This window comes from Letharia lupina, assembly GCF_014066315.1.
Source record: "Letharia lupina isolate WasteWater1 chromosome Unknown contig_5, whole genome shotgun sequence".
Taxonomy (NCBI): Eukaryota; Fungi; Ascomycota; class Lecanoromycetes; order Lecanorales; family Parmeliaceae; genus Letharia; species Letharia lupina.
This window is the reverse complement of record NW_023502974.1, coordinates 2,403,573-2,419,253: the sequence shown is the minus strand read 5'-3', so window position 1 is coordinate 2,419,253 and position 15,681 is coordinate 2,403,573. Positions and strand designations below refer to the sequence as shown.

At 52.0% G+C, this 15,681-nt stretch overlaps 5 protein-coding genes across 5 annotated transcripts; 2 read left to right on the top strand and 3 right to left on the bottom strand.

The window, feature by feature from the left end:
• Positions 1-613: 613 nt before the first annotated feature.
• On the top strand, positions 614-2,183 carry HO133_008908 (uncharacterized protein; the record flags this gene model as incomplete). Its single annotated transcript, XM_037299771.1, has 3 exons — positions 614-875; positions 934-989; positions 1,074-2,183. 3 exons carry the CDS (start codon positions 614-616, stop codon positions 2,181-2,183), a joined length of 1,428 nt encoding a protein of 475 aa, XP_037155772.1.
• Positions 2,184-3,600: 1,417 nt separating this feature from the next.
• Positions 3,601-6,111, bottom strand: HO133_008907 (uncharacterized protein; the record flags this gene model as incomplete). The annotated part of the gene is made up of 2 exons (XM_037299770.1): positions 3,601-4,676; positions 4,719-6,111. 2 exons carry the CDS (start codon positions 6,109-6,111, stop codon positions 3,601-3,603), a joined length of 2,469 nt encoding a protein of 822 aa, XP_037155771.1.
• A 963-nt stretch (positions 6,112-7,074) lies between these two features.
• Positions 7,075-8,037, top strand: HO133_008906 (uncharacterized protein; the record flags this gene model as incomplete). Its single annotated transcript, XM_037299769.1, has 2 exons — positions 7,075-7,143; positions 7,225-8,037. 2 exons carry the CDS (start codon positions 7,075-7,077, stop codon positions 8,035-8,037), a joined length of 882 nt encoding a protein of 293 aa, XP_037155770.1.
• An 877-nt stretch (positions 8,038-8,914) lies between these two features.
• HO133_008905 (uncharacterized protein) lies at positions 8,915-12,478 on the bottom strand (the record flags this gene model as incomplete). Its single annotated transcript, XM_037299768.1, has 1 exon — positions 8,915-12,478. One exon carries the CDS (start codon positions 12,476-12,478, stop codon positions 8,915-8,917), a length of 3,564 nt encoding a protein of 1,187 aa, XP_037155769.1.
• Positions 12,479-13,306: 828 nt separating this feature from the next.
• Positions 13,307-15,049, bottom strand: HO133_008904 (uncharacterized protein; the record flags this gene model as incomplete). Its single annotated transcript, XM_037299767.1, has 4 exons — positions 13,307-13,366; positions 13,419-14,793; positions 14,845-14,999; positions 15,047-15,049. The coding sequence occupies 4 exons, from the start codon at positions 15,047-15,049 to the stop codon at positions 13,307-13,309; spliced, it is 1,593 nt and encodes a 530-aa protein (XP_037155768.1).
• Between the last annotated feature and the right edge of the window lie 632 nt (positions 15,050-15,681).

The following is a 15,681-nucleotide window of genomic DNA, read 5'->3' as shown; positions in this document are numbered from 1 at the left end:
TTTTGTCGTATCTCATACCACAATTATGATATTTGCTCGGTATCGCGTTCCCACGAGATGGACATCTTCTCGGAAAATCCATTGCACGCTTTTCTTTATGACTTGGCTGGCCGTTAGCGGCACGGCTTGAACATGGTGGTGGTAGGTGTGCCGTTTGTCTAGGACGAAAACAGACGGATTCAGTCTAGAAAAGACAATTACTATGGACATGGCGAAGACCAAAGAACGGGAATCACTGCTGCCGAAAGAAGAACTGCGTTGTGATCGCGTGGGAAACTCGTGGGCATAAAGCGGTCTGCCGGATGGGTGAAGGATGTTACAATCTGGACAACGCAATCCTTCAACATTATGATGTATTTACCAAGCGGCCTATAGGTGGGTGGCAGTCGTAGCCATTGGAGGGGCAGACGCAGCGACTTGGGTACGTGCGGGTGCTTTAATAAAGATGGATACATTTCGTGTTACCAAAGACTTCATTTTGCCAAGAGGCGATATCTGCTATACTGAATCTGGTTAGCTCGATGTGGCTTTTGTCTGAAGTTTAATCCGCCAACTTTCTGGAACTAGAAAAAGACGCTGGACCGCGCTCAATGCACCATTGCGCAACTCCGCCATGACCCGAGTGGAACAAACCTCGCTTTTCGCACCCGGCGCCGGCGGCGTTTCCCTCCAAGCCAACATGTCCGCCGCGAAACTGCTGGGAAAGAGGACCCATCAGATGCCAGGAAGATTGAACGTCTCCGAGCTGTTCTTTGAGGTTCCCAGAGACTACGCGAAACCCCAGAGCGGCAGTTTGCGCCTGTTCGCGAGGAGTGTCGAGAGGTTTGAGAAGCCGGTGGATGCGAGTAAGAAAGAGGTCAAGCAGCCTCCATGGTGTACGGATCACTCCCCTCGGAACGGCCTAATGCGTCGTTGACACGAGACTTCTTTTAGTCCTCTATCTCCAAGGCGGTCCTGGGATGTCATGTAAAAGCCCGCAGAGTTACGCTGTAAGCCGATTTCAACTCCTTAGCGTGTGTTGTGAGTTGAAATATTACCGAGAAACAAAATCTGTTGACTCCAAAACATGCTAGTGGACAGACTATGTCCTTGACAAGGGATACCAGATTCTCTTCCTCGATCAGCGTGGTACAGGGTTAAGCAGTACCATTACGGCGAGGACACTAGCCAGTGAAGGCGGACCCGCACAGCAAGCCGATTTACTGAAGAATTTCCGCGCAGACAGCATCGTCAAGGACTGTGAGGCGATTCGCAAGACCTTGACATCAGACTTTCCGGAAGAGAAGAAGAAGTGGTCGATCATGGGCGTGAGTTTCGGTGGATTCTGCGCGGTGAATTACCTCTCCAGGTTCCCGGAGGGATTGCAAGAAGTCTTCATCGTTGGTGGTCTGCCTCCCCTCGTCCGAGACCCGTACCCGGTGTACAACAGGCTGTTCCGCAAGGTCAAGCAGCGGAACGAAATCTACTACCAAAAGTATCCCGAAGACATCCACCGGGTCAAGGATATCGTCCGCCACATCCAAAAAGAAGAAGACATCAAACTTCCCAGCGGCGGGACGCTGTCCGTGCTGCGCTTACGCCAGCTCGGCATGCACTTCGGTTTCCACGGCTCCATGGACAGCGTGCACGACATGATCACACGCTTCACCAGCGACCTGAACCAATCCGGCTTCTTCACCCGGCCCACCCTCGCCGCCTTCGGCGCCCTGATCCCCTTCGACACGGCCCCGCTGTACGCCCTGCTGCACGAGCCCATCTACGCCCAGGGGACCGCCCCCGCCTGGGCCGCCGACCGCTGCCTGGCGCACCACCCCGACTTCGCCCGCCTCCCCCTCGACGGGCCCGACCCCGTCCTCTTCACCGGCGAGGCGGTCTCGCGCGCCATGTTCGCCGACTTCGACGAGCTGCGCGGCCTCGCCGACGTCGCGGACCGGCTCGCGCGCTTCCCGGACTGGCCGCCGCTGTACGACGGGGCGCGGCTGGCGGCGAACGAGGTGCCCGTGTACGCGGCCACGTTCGTCGAGGACATGTATGTCGATTTCGACTTCGCGCGCGAGACGGCGTCGCGGATCGGCCGCTGCAAGACGTTTGTGACGAACGTGCTGTATCATGACGCGTTGGTCAACAGGACGGATGAGTTGCTGAAGCAGCTGTTCGCGTTGAGGGACGATACGATTGATTGAAGGCGGATTGCTGTGGGATCGACTTGGGATCGACTTGGGCGCGGCGCCCGCCTTGGAGTTTCGGAGGCTTCTGCCGAAAATAACACAGTGTCGATGATGTACACCATGCTCATTACGCATGTGTCAACAGCTATCTAAATCCCGGTTTCTAAATCTAGCGGTCTTACGCATCAAGGCTTGAAAGAGAGAATACACCATGTTCATTACGCATGTGTCAACAGCTATCTAAATCCCGGTTTCTAAATCTAGCGGTCTTACGCATCAAGGCTTGAAAGAGAGAATAGCCCCGGAGATAGACAAGTACTAGGAACTGTTCAGGCATATATCCATGACTTCAAATCTCAAGGTTTGGATAATGACCCGTCTCCGTCTGTTCGTCGTGATGCATCAGATATTCTCAACCCCGCCTCATCGGTGCAATCGTCATGACGCTGCGATGAAGGCTGCACTTAGATACATAACGAACGAATGCCTTCTCCCACACCGCCGTCTCCATATTCTCTTCCCCCTCAAACCGCACAGACGCAACGATCCATCCCCGCCTCCCTCGCACCGATAATGCTTCGAAGCCCACACCCCCTCCCCCTCACGCTTCAAGCCCCTTCAAACTCATCAACCATCACCAACGACTGCCCAAAGTTGTCAAACCCCGTCCCTCTGTTATCGCGGGCTCCAGAATCAGCGGATGTAGACCCCAGAGTTGTACGATGGCATAGGGCAGGGGGAAGAGTGATCTCAGGAATTAAAACATATGATTGAAACCCTCACGGGTCGCCGCACCGAAGGTGTAGCGTCAGGGTATTGACTGAATTTCTCATCATAGACAAAAGCGGCAGTGGCGGGAGAACGAGGACGGGGCGGACGTACCAAAGTAAGAGATACAAAAGCGGTTCGGTAAGGTAGTAACATACTGGACAACGCATCGATATTGCGGGATGTGATGTGTGTGACGGGTATCTGCGTCGTCGAGCTTCGCTATATGTTCAATGAGCGTTGGATGAGTGTCCACGTACCAAAGGGTCACTGTTGTGCTCATTTGGAGGGCTTGATGGCTGTAGTGTCCGATGCGGAATGACTCTTGAGTAACAACCGGTTGCAGGCCTTGGCCATCGAGGTCGACAAGGTAGCAGGGGGTACGATGGCTAGGGAAGCCTTTGCGCCAAGCAGTTTGTGGCACTATCACTTCCACCCACCACATAAGATGCAACTCATGCATGGAATGAACTCACTTGCTAAGAACAATGGTCGGATTTTGGGTATCTGCACGCTATCAATGTGTCACACAACGCCTCGCTATCCCTAAGATCCGTCAGTCATGATGAAACAGATTGCCAAAAGCTGTACAAGCAACCAAAAGACGCAACCAGGTCACATCGTATCTCCTCCATGTTTATCGCGCGGTAGACGCAACAGTAGATCATCCGAAGAAGTCTTCCCCAGTGACCAAGGTCTCCCAGGGCCGTCCAGTCTCCCAAACCTTCTCCATGAGGGCCCGGGCCTTCCTCACATGGCTCATACCCAGTCCTTCCATCCTCTTCAGTCTCTCCATGATCCTCTCACGCTGCTCCGGTTCCTGCGCGTCGCAACCCGCAGTAAACATTGGGAACAGCAGACAACCTTCCGCAGTGCCACCTTTGCGCACTTTGTACAGCGCGCTGACGATCTCGTGGACTGCAAATTGTACTTCCGGGTCCATGGATGATTTACCCAGCACCCTGCGGTTCACGTGGATCAGGCCGGCGTGATGGAAGGCTTCGTTGGTGGTGACAAGCTCGAGATTGTAAGAGCTGTCCTCGATCTGCGTACTTGCTCGTCGATGTGGACAACCTTGGTATCTGTGCATCCTGGCTTCCATTAGATCAGCTTTCAACCTCTCTGCCTCTTTCCTAGTCTCCACTGACGGCTGCCAGTCCTCTCTGACATAGCCAGCCGGATCTATGCGCTCGTTTTCACAATTTCGAGCCAGTTCAGCGATCTTAGCAAGGATGGACACACAGCGACTGGTAAAGCCGAGTAGGCAATCAATTTGGTAGTCTTGGTCTTTATCCGAGCTATCGGTCGCCCAGTAGTCGCCGCTGAAGAGAGGTCGATCGTTCCTTCCACCACTCAGGCTACCCATCACGTCCAGGTAGGCGAACCATCGAGTGAGAAAATACGAGGCTTTGTCCCTACGGTGCACGGAATTGGCACCGCCTCGAGCTAAGATCATTCGTCGGGCAATGTGGAGATGCTGCTGCCAAGGGACTTTCACCTCAAAAGTGCTTGGGTTCACGATCTCGAGTGATGCTAGCAATATAGCTGTCGCAAGATTGCTGTTGGATATGTGACCGCTAGGGTCGCTGAGTGTACGTCGAAGAGCAGGGAAGACGTCTTGAACCCAAAGTGCGATTCTGGTTATTGGTTCAGGATGATTGAGTAAGCGCGATCGATGACTGGCGGAGTATGTTAGTATTAGATTCAGGAGATTCGTGTCGTGTATAGCCACTGCGTGCGCTGTCAGCTAGCGAGCTCAAGCAGAGGTGTCACTGTACGCACTCTGGGGCAGGATGCTCTTGAATGGATTCTCGGAGCAATCGTGTGGAACGAGCATCCTCGCAGTGTGGTTGACGAAATGGTGAAAGTAGAGTAGGTTCATTGGATTGTCTTGGAGCGTTGGCGGTAATGGTTCCAAGGACCTGGAAATGCTGACCGTGACTGGGCTGGCGTAATAGCCCGAACCTTCATTGAACCCTTCTGATGCGTTTAGACCAAACCCAAACTCTGAATACAAATCTTCATTGCCGAGATCAGCTTCGTTCCTGTCAAGATCGGCTATGCCCATGGTCGGCGTCACACCACTCAGTGCTATCATGTCATTGTTGTGAGGCAGATCGAGATCGGGGAAACCACGATCAACGCCGTACGTTGTCTTCTGGTAGTGGAAAGGGCCAATGTTCAATTTCCCGGGGAAGGCACTATCACTGCTGCTCGCTGAGTCGGCTGGCGAGTCTTCCGACAGTAGGGACTTTACAGACAAGCGGCGGAAGTCATTAGAGTCTTGTAGCTGCTGTGGCGAGGGTCCCGTCATTGATTGATGGATGTCTTCAGAACCCGCAGACGAAGCTGCTGGCGTAAGAGGCACACGCACACTTCCATTGGATGGACTCGACGACTGATATCGCATGGACTGCGGAGATATCATCGGACCCAACTTCATTTGTCTCGCCGCGGCGAAGTTGCTGGGTGGGAAGGCCGGATTTTTTGGATAACCGTCTGATGAATCTATAGAAGGGCTGAGACGTAGTTTCTTCGCTGTATGATCTGCAAAGGCTGCACCTGGAGTCTCATACGGATTGATGTGGTTCGGAAAGGAAAACTGTGGGCTCTGGAAGGGGGGAGGCATCCCACCATTGGACAAGGAATGATGATGGCCGCCGTAGGGTAGATTTGAAGGATTCGGGAGAGGAGGGCTCTCCATGCTGGAGTCGGCTGGAGATGGATATGTGCCGGTGCCTTGATCGCGGATGCGGCTCAATTGTGCCGTTGAGATGTGGTCCCGGTAGGGAGACGACTGAGCAGGATGCGAGCTCGTGTAGTTTGGACTGGCATATTGTGTGGGCATGAAGCCGGTTGCTGGGTTCGGACTGAGTTCCCGTATGGTCGAGACGGTGGAAGTGGTTGAGACAGTATCTTGGGAGCTGGACGAACGATGAAGCTTGGCTGGCGGAGAGGTTGCGTTGGAGGAGGCCTGAGTTTCATTGCTTCCTTTCCTCTTTGACCGCCCTTCCCAGTTCAGACGTATGCTGTAGTCACACGTCTCGCCCTGGCGTTCACAGTTGTCACATTTTGGTCGTTCTTCTCCACACTTGATCTTGCGGTTCTTACAGGGCCTGGCGTGTTCAGCAGTGATCGGTGTGATGTAGATTCTTCCCAACTCACCAGCAGCCATTGCGACTGCGCTTCTTGGGTTCCGCGCTTCCTGGCTTCTTAGGTCGAGGCATGGCGATGTACAGCTGGAGATGGAAACTGATTTGAGGCTCTTGGTAATTGCAGCTCTAGGGTTTAAGCTAGGCTTGGTGAAAGATCCGGGGTGGATTGATCACGGCGGAAGAGTCATCTTTTTGGTGGGGTAAGGCTGATGGGATGAAGAAGCTTGATGTGGGGGGGGAAAGGTATATTCGAAGGGTTTTTCTGCTCTTGTTTTCTTTTTTTCTTTTTTTCTTACTCCAGGCACACGCGGTAGAGAGGGATATGGACAGACGGAAGGGTTGATGCAGCGGCAGGAGTTCATGGTAAACAGGTTCGGAGGTGAGACGAGCGCGCACCCGCAGCCAGGAGCACTAGTCTTTCGTCCTTCCAAACGATAAGGGCGCTCAGGGCGGTGGGCCTGAGTTGGCTTGCATTAGTTGAGGGTCTAGAATACATCGAAGGTCTTGTCGAAAGAGAGAAGTTGCAAGAGGAGCAATTCGCAAGGTCAGGCTAAACATTACAAATATTCAATGATAAGTTGATCACTTGCAGGAAGATGTATGCAGAAATATGTTGGAAAAGGTGGTTGCATGATGGAGTAATGCATTACATTCTATGCAATTATGCATCATCACTTCCCAGCAAACCATTTTCTAATATGTCCCCCCGGGAATTTGGGAAAGTCTTGGCGAGATTAGATTAGATCGCTAAGCATACATGTAAGTTGAGAAGAGCTATTCCCAATTGGTTCCGGCTAATGTATCTATTGCTTCCCGTCTGTGACTTGTCCTTGCCGTCCACCCGTCTCTTCCTCCGAATAGCTGCCGAGCTCATCCTCACCTTATTTACCTTACCTTACCATACCTTACTTTATTCTATTGTATTGAAAAACAATCCAGCACTGGTCTGCAGCTCTTCCTTGTCCCCCGCCGATAAGATCAAAATGAGCGAGAAGCATCCTCTCCAGCGCCTCTCCTCCCCCGCCCCCATTTCCCTCTCCGCCCTCATCCACGTACCTTACCTTTCCTTTCCTTTCCCTCCCTTCCCTTCTTCATCCTCTCCCCTCTGCCTATCCACTAAACTCTTCCCACAGATCATCGGCCTCTCCTCCTTCTTCTACTCCTTCAAATACCTCTCCGACAACCCAAACCCTATCAATGATTCCTACGGCTGGCACTTCCAATTCCTGACCATCATCGGCCTCGCCCTCGCCGTCCTCACCTTCTCCACCGGCGCTCTAGCAGATTTAAGCTCATCCCCCACCCTCTTCCGCTTGAAAAACACGCTGTCGATATGCACCACGCCACTCGAAGTGCTCATCAGCATCCTCTACTGGACCCTCCGCACCGTGGACAAGAGTTTAGTCATACCGGACTGGGCGCAGCTGCCTCTCCTGGCCGATCTGAGTTTCCACGCCATCCCTAGCATCCTGCTGACCGCGGACCTGCTACTCTTCTCTCCACCATGGACCGTCTCCACGACCCAAGCGTTCGCCTTGTCCAGCGCTATCGCCTTTTTGTACTGGCCGTGGGTTGAAACGTGTGCGCAGCATAACGGATTCTATCCCTATCCGATCTTCGACATGGTGGGTACGAAGGGCCGGGTGGGGCTCTTCACCATGAGCGCACTGGTGATGACGGGCAGTACTGTGATGTTGAAAGCTCTCTACGAGACGATCAATGGGAAGGAGAAAGAGACCGTTGAAAGGGAAGGGCATGGGACGCCGTTGGACGAGAGCAATCTTCCAGAGGCTGCGAGTGGGATGGCGAAACAGGTCGGATGGATGGCCAAGGGCATGGTAACAGACCGTGAGGAGCCGGGCGCTTTAGACGAGGGTAGCATTCCCGAAGCAGCAGGCGGCATGGCAAGGCAGGTTGACTACATGGCCAAGGGGATGAGAGACTGATGTCATATCATCTAAACCTCAAGCGAGCACTTTTTGGAACCTACTCAAGCTACGCAAAACAAATCGCGAAATACCTCCCATGCTTGGATACCGTAAAACCTCAATACGATCATGGGCACTCAATCCAAGCAATTGACCATTTATAGCCATGCGAAAACCCCTAATAAATACTATCGAACGAGAACTCACCCATCCAGCCATCCATCCCCCTCCCCCCCCAAACAACTTCCAACCCGCTCACCCACCCACCTACACATACTCATCAAACCGTCAATTTCCTCCGCCCCGATTCTTAATCCCGACCATCATGTCCCATCTCCCTCCCATCTCCCTCCCTCCCTTTCCTTCCCCACCCCCAACAAAACCCCAATCCCCCCACACAAAAAAAGATCCCCCCCAGCCGTCAAACCCCACCCCACCCCCTTCACCACTCCCAAGTCAGGTAAAGTACGCCAAAGCGAGCCTCCGCGCAACGCCCAAACCAATGCCAGCTAGCTGAATGAATGAATGAATAAAAGGGTGCCGAACTAAGACACCGAGAGCCTTTCAATGGACAAGACCAGGGTTGTACGTGTGACGAGGGCAGGATGGGCAGGTTTGGGACAGGGGCCGTGAGAGGTGGTGTAGCGAGGGAGGGTTGGGGGAGTTGAGGGAACATTGGCGGGATGGAGGGAGGGGTCAAGAGGGTACTTGAGGATGAGGAAGGTACTTGATTTAAGTGATGATAAACGGCTGCATTTTTTTTCTGCTATCCAATGTAAGATTTGGCGTACTGGTACATGCTCATATCATCCCACTCCTGATATGTATCCGTACACAGAATACAAGTGAAAACAAACAGAAGCATGCTAGCACCGCTATACTCGACTTCTCCTTGTCATCCCTCGTAATACTTCTTGAACCGGTCCCTCTCCTCCCACTTCAATTCCTTCACCACGCTCCAACAAGTCAACAACAAGCTCGGAAACTTTCTCGACCAAAAGCCCAGGTACCCCGCAGGTAACGGTCCCACCCTCTCTTTGACAGCGTCTGGCATGTCTTCGTAGTGGTTCTTCTTGTTCCGCAGCGCTCGTAACAGATCAAGCAAACTTTCCCCTTTGTACTTGCGCTGTTTGCCCAAAGTATCTTTGAAGGGCTGAGACAGTGCGCGCAGGAAATCGCCGCCGTGATCTTTAGTGATGAGAGGAGCGTAGCTTTCGAGGTATGCGAGAGGCTCGGAGGGATCGTCTTCCCGCTCGTTGTACTTCTCAGACTCGAAGGCATCGCTGACATGGCAGAGAAACTCCAGACGATCTTCGGCACCCCAGAAGAAGGGATGCGTCAGGATGGTCGCGGCGTCAGGTCTTTCCTTTGGATTGTGACTCAACATCTGACCAACGAGCACTTTCGCTTCCCATTGATAGTCTCCTAAAATCGTCAAAGCATCCAAATTGTACAACCCTTTTACGATATTGGCTTCACGCATGAATTTGCCGTCTTTGTCGAAAGGATGGGAGCCTTGCGTGAGGCAGTAATAAAAGACACAACCGAGGGAGAAGATGTCAATCGCGCGGGTTGCACGGCGGTTGGTTTGCGGGTCGACAACGAGCGGTTCGGAAGTGTTGGTCAGGTCTGCCGTCGCGGGATAGAGGGCGGAATTCGTAGACTTCAGCAGAGGGTCGTCATCGACAAGCAGCTCGGGGGCACGCCAGCCAGAAGTACCGGCGGCGAAGGCAGTGGTCGCACGGAACGAATTCTGGTCGCCTTCGAGCTTCTTGCAAAGTCCAAAGTCGGAGATGAGTAGGCGCGGTGGTTGGGTCGTAGACGGATTGGCAATGGTGACTTTGGGGGCGGAGACAAGGATGTTGTGAGGTTTGATGTCTCGATGAACGATCTTGAGGGTGTGAAGATAGTGTATTCCGGAGGTGATTTGCTTCAGTATATTGGGCGTGTTGAGTCCGCCCGAGGGGACCAACGCTGGAAAATCTCTCGGTCTCTCGATCACATCCAGCAGTGAGGCAGGACAAAGCTCGAGAGCGATGTAGAGGAAACTACCAGCAGTCTCCTTGTCGAAGTATCGTATGACATTGGGATGATCGTCATGCTGCTGAAGGAGACTAACCTCATGAGAGGCGACATCATAGAACTCCTTGAGCATACGCTTCACGGCGACCTCTCTACCGCCAAATGAGCCCTTGAACACCATTGTTCCGTGACCGCCATGCCCCAAGGTAGCATCCAAATTGACACTCAAATGTCCGATGTTGATGATTGGTCCAGTCACCTCAGTCGTATCCGTCACAGCTGGCGGAGAGGATTTGATGGCTTCCGTCTGTAGTGCTTTGGCTGACGGTGCTCGCGAGACTTGTTTCATGGTCTCCTCTGCTTCATCTTTGGATTCCTGCTTGCTGTCACCTTTGTTCTTCTTCCTATGCTTGACTCCGCCTCGTCTTCCACGGCGAACCTTCTTCTTGACTGTCTGTGAGGATCCTATTTCTTCGGATTCGTCGGATTCGTCAGGACCAGGAGATGGATCCCGTATTCTAATACCATTCTCCGCCTCGTTATGGCCACGATCTTGCAGGGAATTATGCCGGCTGCGCGACAATTCCGGTGGCGGCTCCAGCAGCAATGGGTTGGCTTCCGCAACGTCTCCCTCTGGCTTAATCGCAATTTCTTTGATTTTATCATTCTCGGGGGGTGGAAGGTCCTCTGGCGCGTATGGCGTTGCTGTGACGGGAGATGATGGTACAGAAGCAAATTGCGGCTGCACAGATGGAATAGTCTGCTCCAACTCCAAACGCCTTCTGATGTGCCTGAAGATTGGCCTCCAGTTGATGTAAAAGAATGTACCCACAGCAAAAATGAAACATAGAACAAATATGTCAGAAAAGTTGTCCACAGCAGTCCCAATGATTCTACTGCTACCTATGATTGGCAGTGAGGGCGACAATGACGATTCTTGGTAGACTTCGACGGGGGAGTCATTGGCCGCTGGGGTTTCCGGCCCAGAAATAGTCAGACCACTACCTTGTCTTGTTTGCAGCTCAGAAAGTGCATGTACGCCGACGAAGCCTTCCTGACGCTGGGCGAGGGTCAAAGAGTGCGTTGAAGTGGTCATCTCCATCCAATCTCTGTCGTAGCATTGGGCCGCTTTTGCTTTGCCAGTTACTAACGGATAGGTATTCTCGGACATAGCGAACCACCCTCCAGCTTCAGTGTGATTGACGAATATACGATTCTTTGCGCTAAAAGTATCATAGATCTCATTGTTGAGAGGACCTACAGGCTGGGGCAATACTATGAGTTGCGGATCCTGGTCATCGACATGCAACGGACGGGCTACATCGAAGACTCTAACGACCGGAGACGAAAGCTTCTGAGTATAGGACTTCTGCCTGTCCATCATCTGGCTGTAGTCCCAACCGAAGATGCTTCCGTCGTGTAATGGATAGACGTACTTATTGTCCATGGTGCTAGAGTACTGGCTATGCAAGTCCCCGTCTCGAGTATTGGGTCCCCACTCTGAATATCTTAAGATACAGATCGGTTCTGTAGTACCTCGATTTTGGATTGTGATTGTGTATTCGGTCCGGCCCAGGACAAAGGAGCCTCTGGTGGCGCACTCTTCATCATCAAGCACATCAAGGCCGCCAGGCTTTGGGCATCTTGGCTCTTTGCTCAGGGATCCTCCGGCTCCAAATACTTTGCTGATGGTGCCTGTCGTTGCATCCACAGTATAAAGTTTGGTCTTCTTCTCCCCATTGTAGACCACGGCAGGGTCTACGCTCTCATACGGTGACATGTCAGCCACCAACTGCTTCACCGTCAGGTGCAACTTTTGTAAGCCGCCAAGGCCGCGTTGGTTGTAGATGTAGATATCTCCGTCCCTGCTGGGCTCCACAATCCAAAGAAAGTCGTACTCCGGCTTCGATCCATCAAGCAATGAATTGTTCGGGACATGGTATGTCGTCTCGACCATCGGCCTATCCACCTCCAGCTTCCATCTCGGTGCTCCTGTCTTCCTGTCTCTTGCGTGTATCGATCCGTCTACGGTGGCAAGTAGAACGAAGTCCTCCACCTCCCAGTCCTGCAACGAGCGCGCATTAAGCGACGCAGAAAGCCCGGCGGATTTTCCGGAGCCTCGAGCAGGTTGGGCAGCTCGCACGGCACGGTCTTCACCGGCCAGAGCTAGAGGGTTTGTAGCGACGGCGCTCGCTTTTGGTTGGTTCAGCGTTGTGTCTTTCAGATGTTTGTAATTTGTAGTTTCCGATGTGCTTTCATCCTGAAAGCCAGATGATCCAGCGTGTGTGTGGTGGTCAATGGCTGGGTGCTCGTGTGGTGATTTGCGATTTTGTTGCCGAGGCGGCAGCTGTGAAGCCACCAAGAAGGGCAGTATCAGCAAAGATACTGTCAATGCTGAGACCACCACCGTCCTGGCAGTACCCGGACGCCGACGCATGATGGCGGGGATGAACGCCAGTCAGATAGGTCAACAGGCGGACTCGATAATTCTGATGTAAGAAGCTGGAAGACTGCATTGGCCTAGCCTGATGGACAGGCTAGACATTGTTGGACAGAAGCTGATTCTACATGAATGGTTTAATAAATGATAATAAATTGAAGAAGGAGAAGGAGAAGAAGAAGAAGAAGAAGAAGAAGCAATGATGTAGGTAAATGGGAGAATGTTTGAAGAATGTAAGGGCTGTCAGACGAAGGCGTAGCAAAATAATCGCAAAGTTGCTCAGCCGTGACTTGTTGTTGCAACCTTTGCCCGATGGAATCTAGTATTCGTAGCAGGTTTGGCCGTCCAATCAGAAAAGACTGCGTCGTAAGCCGCCTCGGCCCGTCATATAGCCGCATATATATTCCAGGAACGACGAGAAACATAATGTACTTTAAAGTACCGTACCGTATGTATAAAGTACCTAGAGATATTTAATGCGCGCTAAAAAGAAGTGACTTCCAACCCATCGTTTCCATTATTGTTTCATCAGTCTTTCCAACATCAAAAAGTACCTACCTACTTGAACTGGGGTGGCAAGACATTCATGGGAAAAAAGGTCAAAGCGGCATTTGCAGATACTAGCGGGCGGAGCTGAATATTTTCATCATTCATGCCATGCCTCTTTGACGCCTGCAGCAGCCGGATGAGAAAAGAAAAAAAGAGGCAAAGCTTCAACCAGGTCAATGATCATTGAGGACGAAACTCTATTTGATTATCTGGCAGCGCTCAAACTCCGCTCCATGCAGATCACTGGATATCATAGACTTCTCCTCCTATCATCCTTTACATCCTCTCTCTTTTCCTTGGTGCGCTTCGAATGATGTTGTCAACCCGTAACAGAAGCTGTGCAAATGTCAGTCACACCACCACCGTTGCACCTTGAGGATCGTCTTACCTCTGCTGCTTCGCTTGCAGAAGATACCACAGCCCGCTTCAACTTGTAGCTCTCGATCACTCCCAGCTCCCTCATGTCTGCAATGCCACCCCCAGCTGTTAAAAGGTCCAATCCCGAACTCGTCAGCCCTTTGTAGATCGCCGTCTTCAGCCTCGCAACCAGATCGCTCGAGTCAAATCCGGCGTTGTCCGCGAGGATGGTGGGAAGCTGCCGCAGTGCCGTAGCAAAAGAGTCCACCGCGATCGCCTTTTTGCCTGTAACATTCGGTGCCGCCTGCTCAACCGCCTTAGCCATGACCATCTCCGCGCATCCGCCACCAAGCGTAGTCTTGGGTTCTCGCACTGTCTGGGATAGCACAGCCAAGGCGTCGTGCAATGATCGTTCTGCCTCATCCAGTAACTGCTCCGTCGCTCCCCGGAGTACTATGGTACAAGCTTGTCCCGCAGCAACACCGGAAAACTTGATTAGTGTATCTTCTCCAATGATAACTTCTTCAATAAGGTCACAATGGCCCAGCTTCACGCTCTCCGGATGGTCGAAGGTTGAGGCAATCTCTCCTCCTGTCACCAACGCTAACCGTTCAATACCGTCAAAATCTGCATGTTCGATTGATACGATTCCAGCGTCGGAGAAAAGCTGCTCCGGCCAATTGTATATGAGCTGCCGATTGACGAAACAGTTGATGCCATGACTCTTGATCTTCTCCACCTTCGCCCTCATCTTCTCCCTCTCAGCCTTTTCAAGTTCGGCTAGCTTTCCTGTCGACTCGACCTTGACTCTTGCCCCGAAGATCTTGATCTTGTCCGTATCCATGGCAGTATTGGCAACCAAGATTTTGGCATTCTCAAGTCGCTTGGGCTGGTTGACTCCAATCTGCTTGTCCAGGATGAAACCCTCATCCAGATACGAGTCATTCAGTTTCCCGCCCGCCTTTTTTATAATTTGGATATGACTGAGATCCGTTGATCCCCTCATTCGCAAGACAGCATCACACGCAAGCTCTGCGAAATGATTTCGATCCTGACTTAGCACCTTCGAGCTGAGCGTTGTCCGTGCTATTGCCATAAGATCATTGCGGAAAGCTTCCTTATCTTTGCTGTGGTCCACGGCCGTGGCTTCCAGGGCCGCCAGAGCCACATTACTTGCTATCCGATACCCTTCAATAATTGTTTGCGGATGTATCTTTTTCTCCACCAGCTTCTCAGCCTCGCGTAGTAATTCTGCCGCCAACACTGTCACAGACGTAGTTCCATCCCCAACTTCATCATCTTGCACCTTGGATATGTTGACCAGCACTTTCGCTGCGGCGTTGTCTAACGCTATTGACTTCAGAATTGTGGCACCGTCGTTTGTGACCATTATTTCGCCGGTTGAACTGGTCCAAGTCAGCATGGTAGCCTTAGGACAGAGGCTGGGGCGCAGGAACGCTGATTGTAATATTTTATCCATCCCCTTGGGTCCCAGTGTGCTCTTGACCAAATCGCCCACGGCGATCGCGCCGACAAACGCCGAGAGACGCGCATTCTCGCCCTTCTCTTCCGTGACCTCGTCGCCGAAAATCTGTGTAGGATTAAAGGCGGTCTAGGGAAGATTAGTTCACGCGCGACATGCATCTGAGGATCACGCACCATGATCAGAACGGCTGAGTGGTAGTAATACGGAAATTCCTTTGGAGGAAGGTGTTCTGGAATTTTGGTCAGTCGCCAAAATCCCAAATCCCAAATTCTCAGATTCCCGGATCCTCGGGAGACGCTCAGACGCGTTTCTCCCGGTATTTTTGGCAAATTTCCGGTATTTAAAGTCAGCGCTACCCTAAAACCATAGATAAATTACTCTAGCGAGGGTACCAATGGCACCGCGGCATCATCAGCAAGCATAAGACCAACACCACTTGATCTCTTCCCCTTATTACTCCACAGTCTTTTCTCCGCAGAACGTCTCCTTGAAGTCGGTCATTGTCTAATCATTGTTGTGTAAATAGTATCATTATCCAACAGGTTCAACATTTGAGTTCAATATTTGATCATTCACCTGCATCATTCCCTTGCAGAAGATTCCCAGCCTGAGGTCCAAGGTGTGCTGCACATTTGCCCGGGCCACCTGCTCACGCCTCAAGAGGATTTCACATCCTTTTTCAGCTCAACATATATAGAGCCAGGCGGTGCTTCTCGGCCGAATCCATGCTGCGTCTCACCTAACATCCAATTTGCTTTTTATCTCTGTACATATTGTCATATGCTTGTATATATCGTCTGCTCTTTGC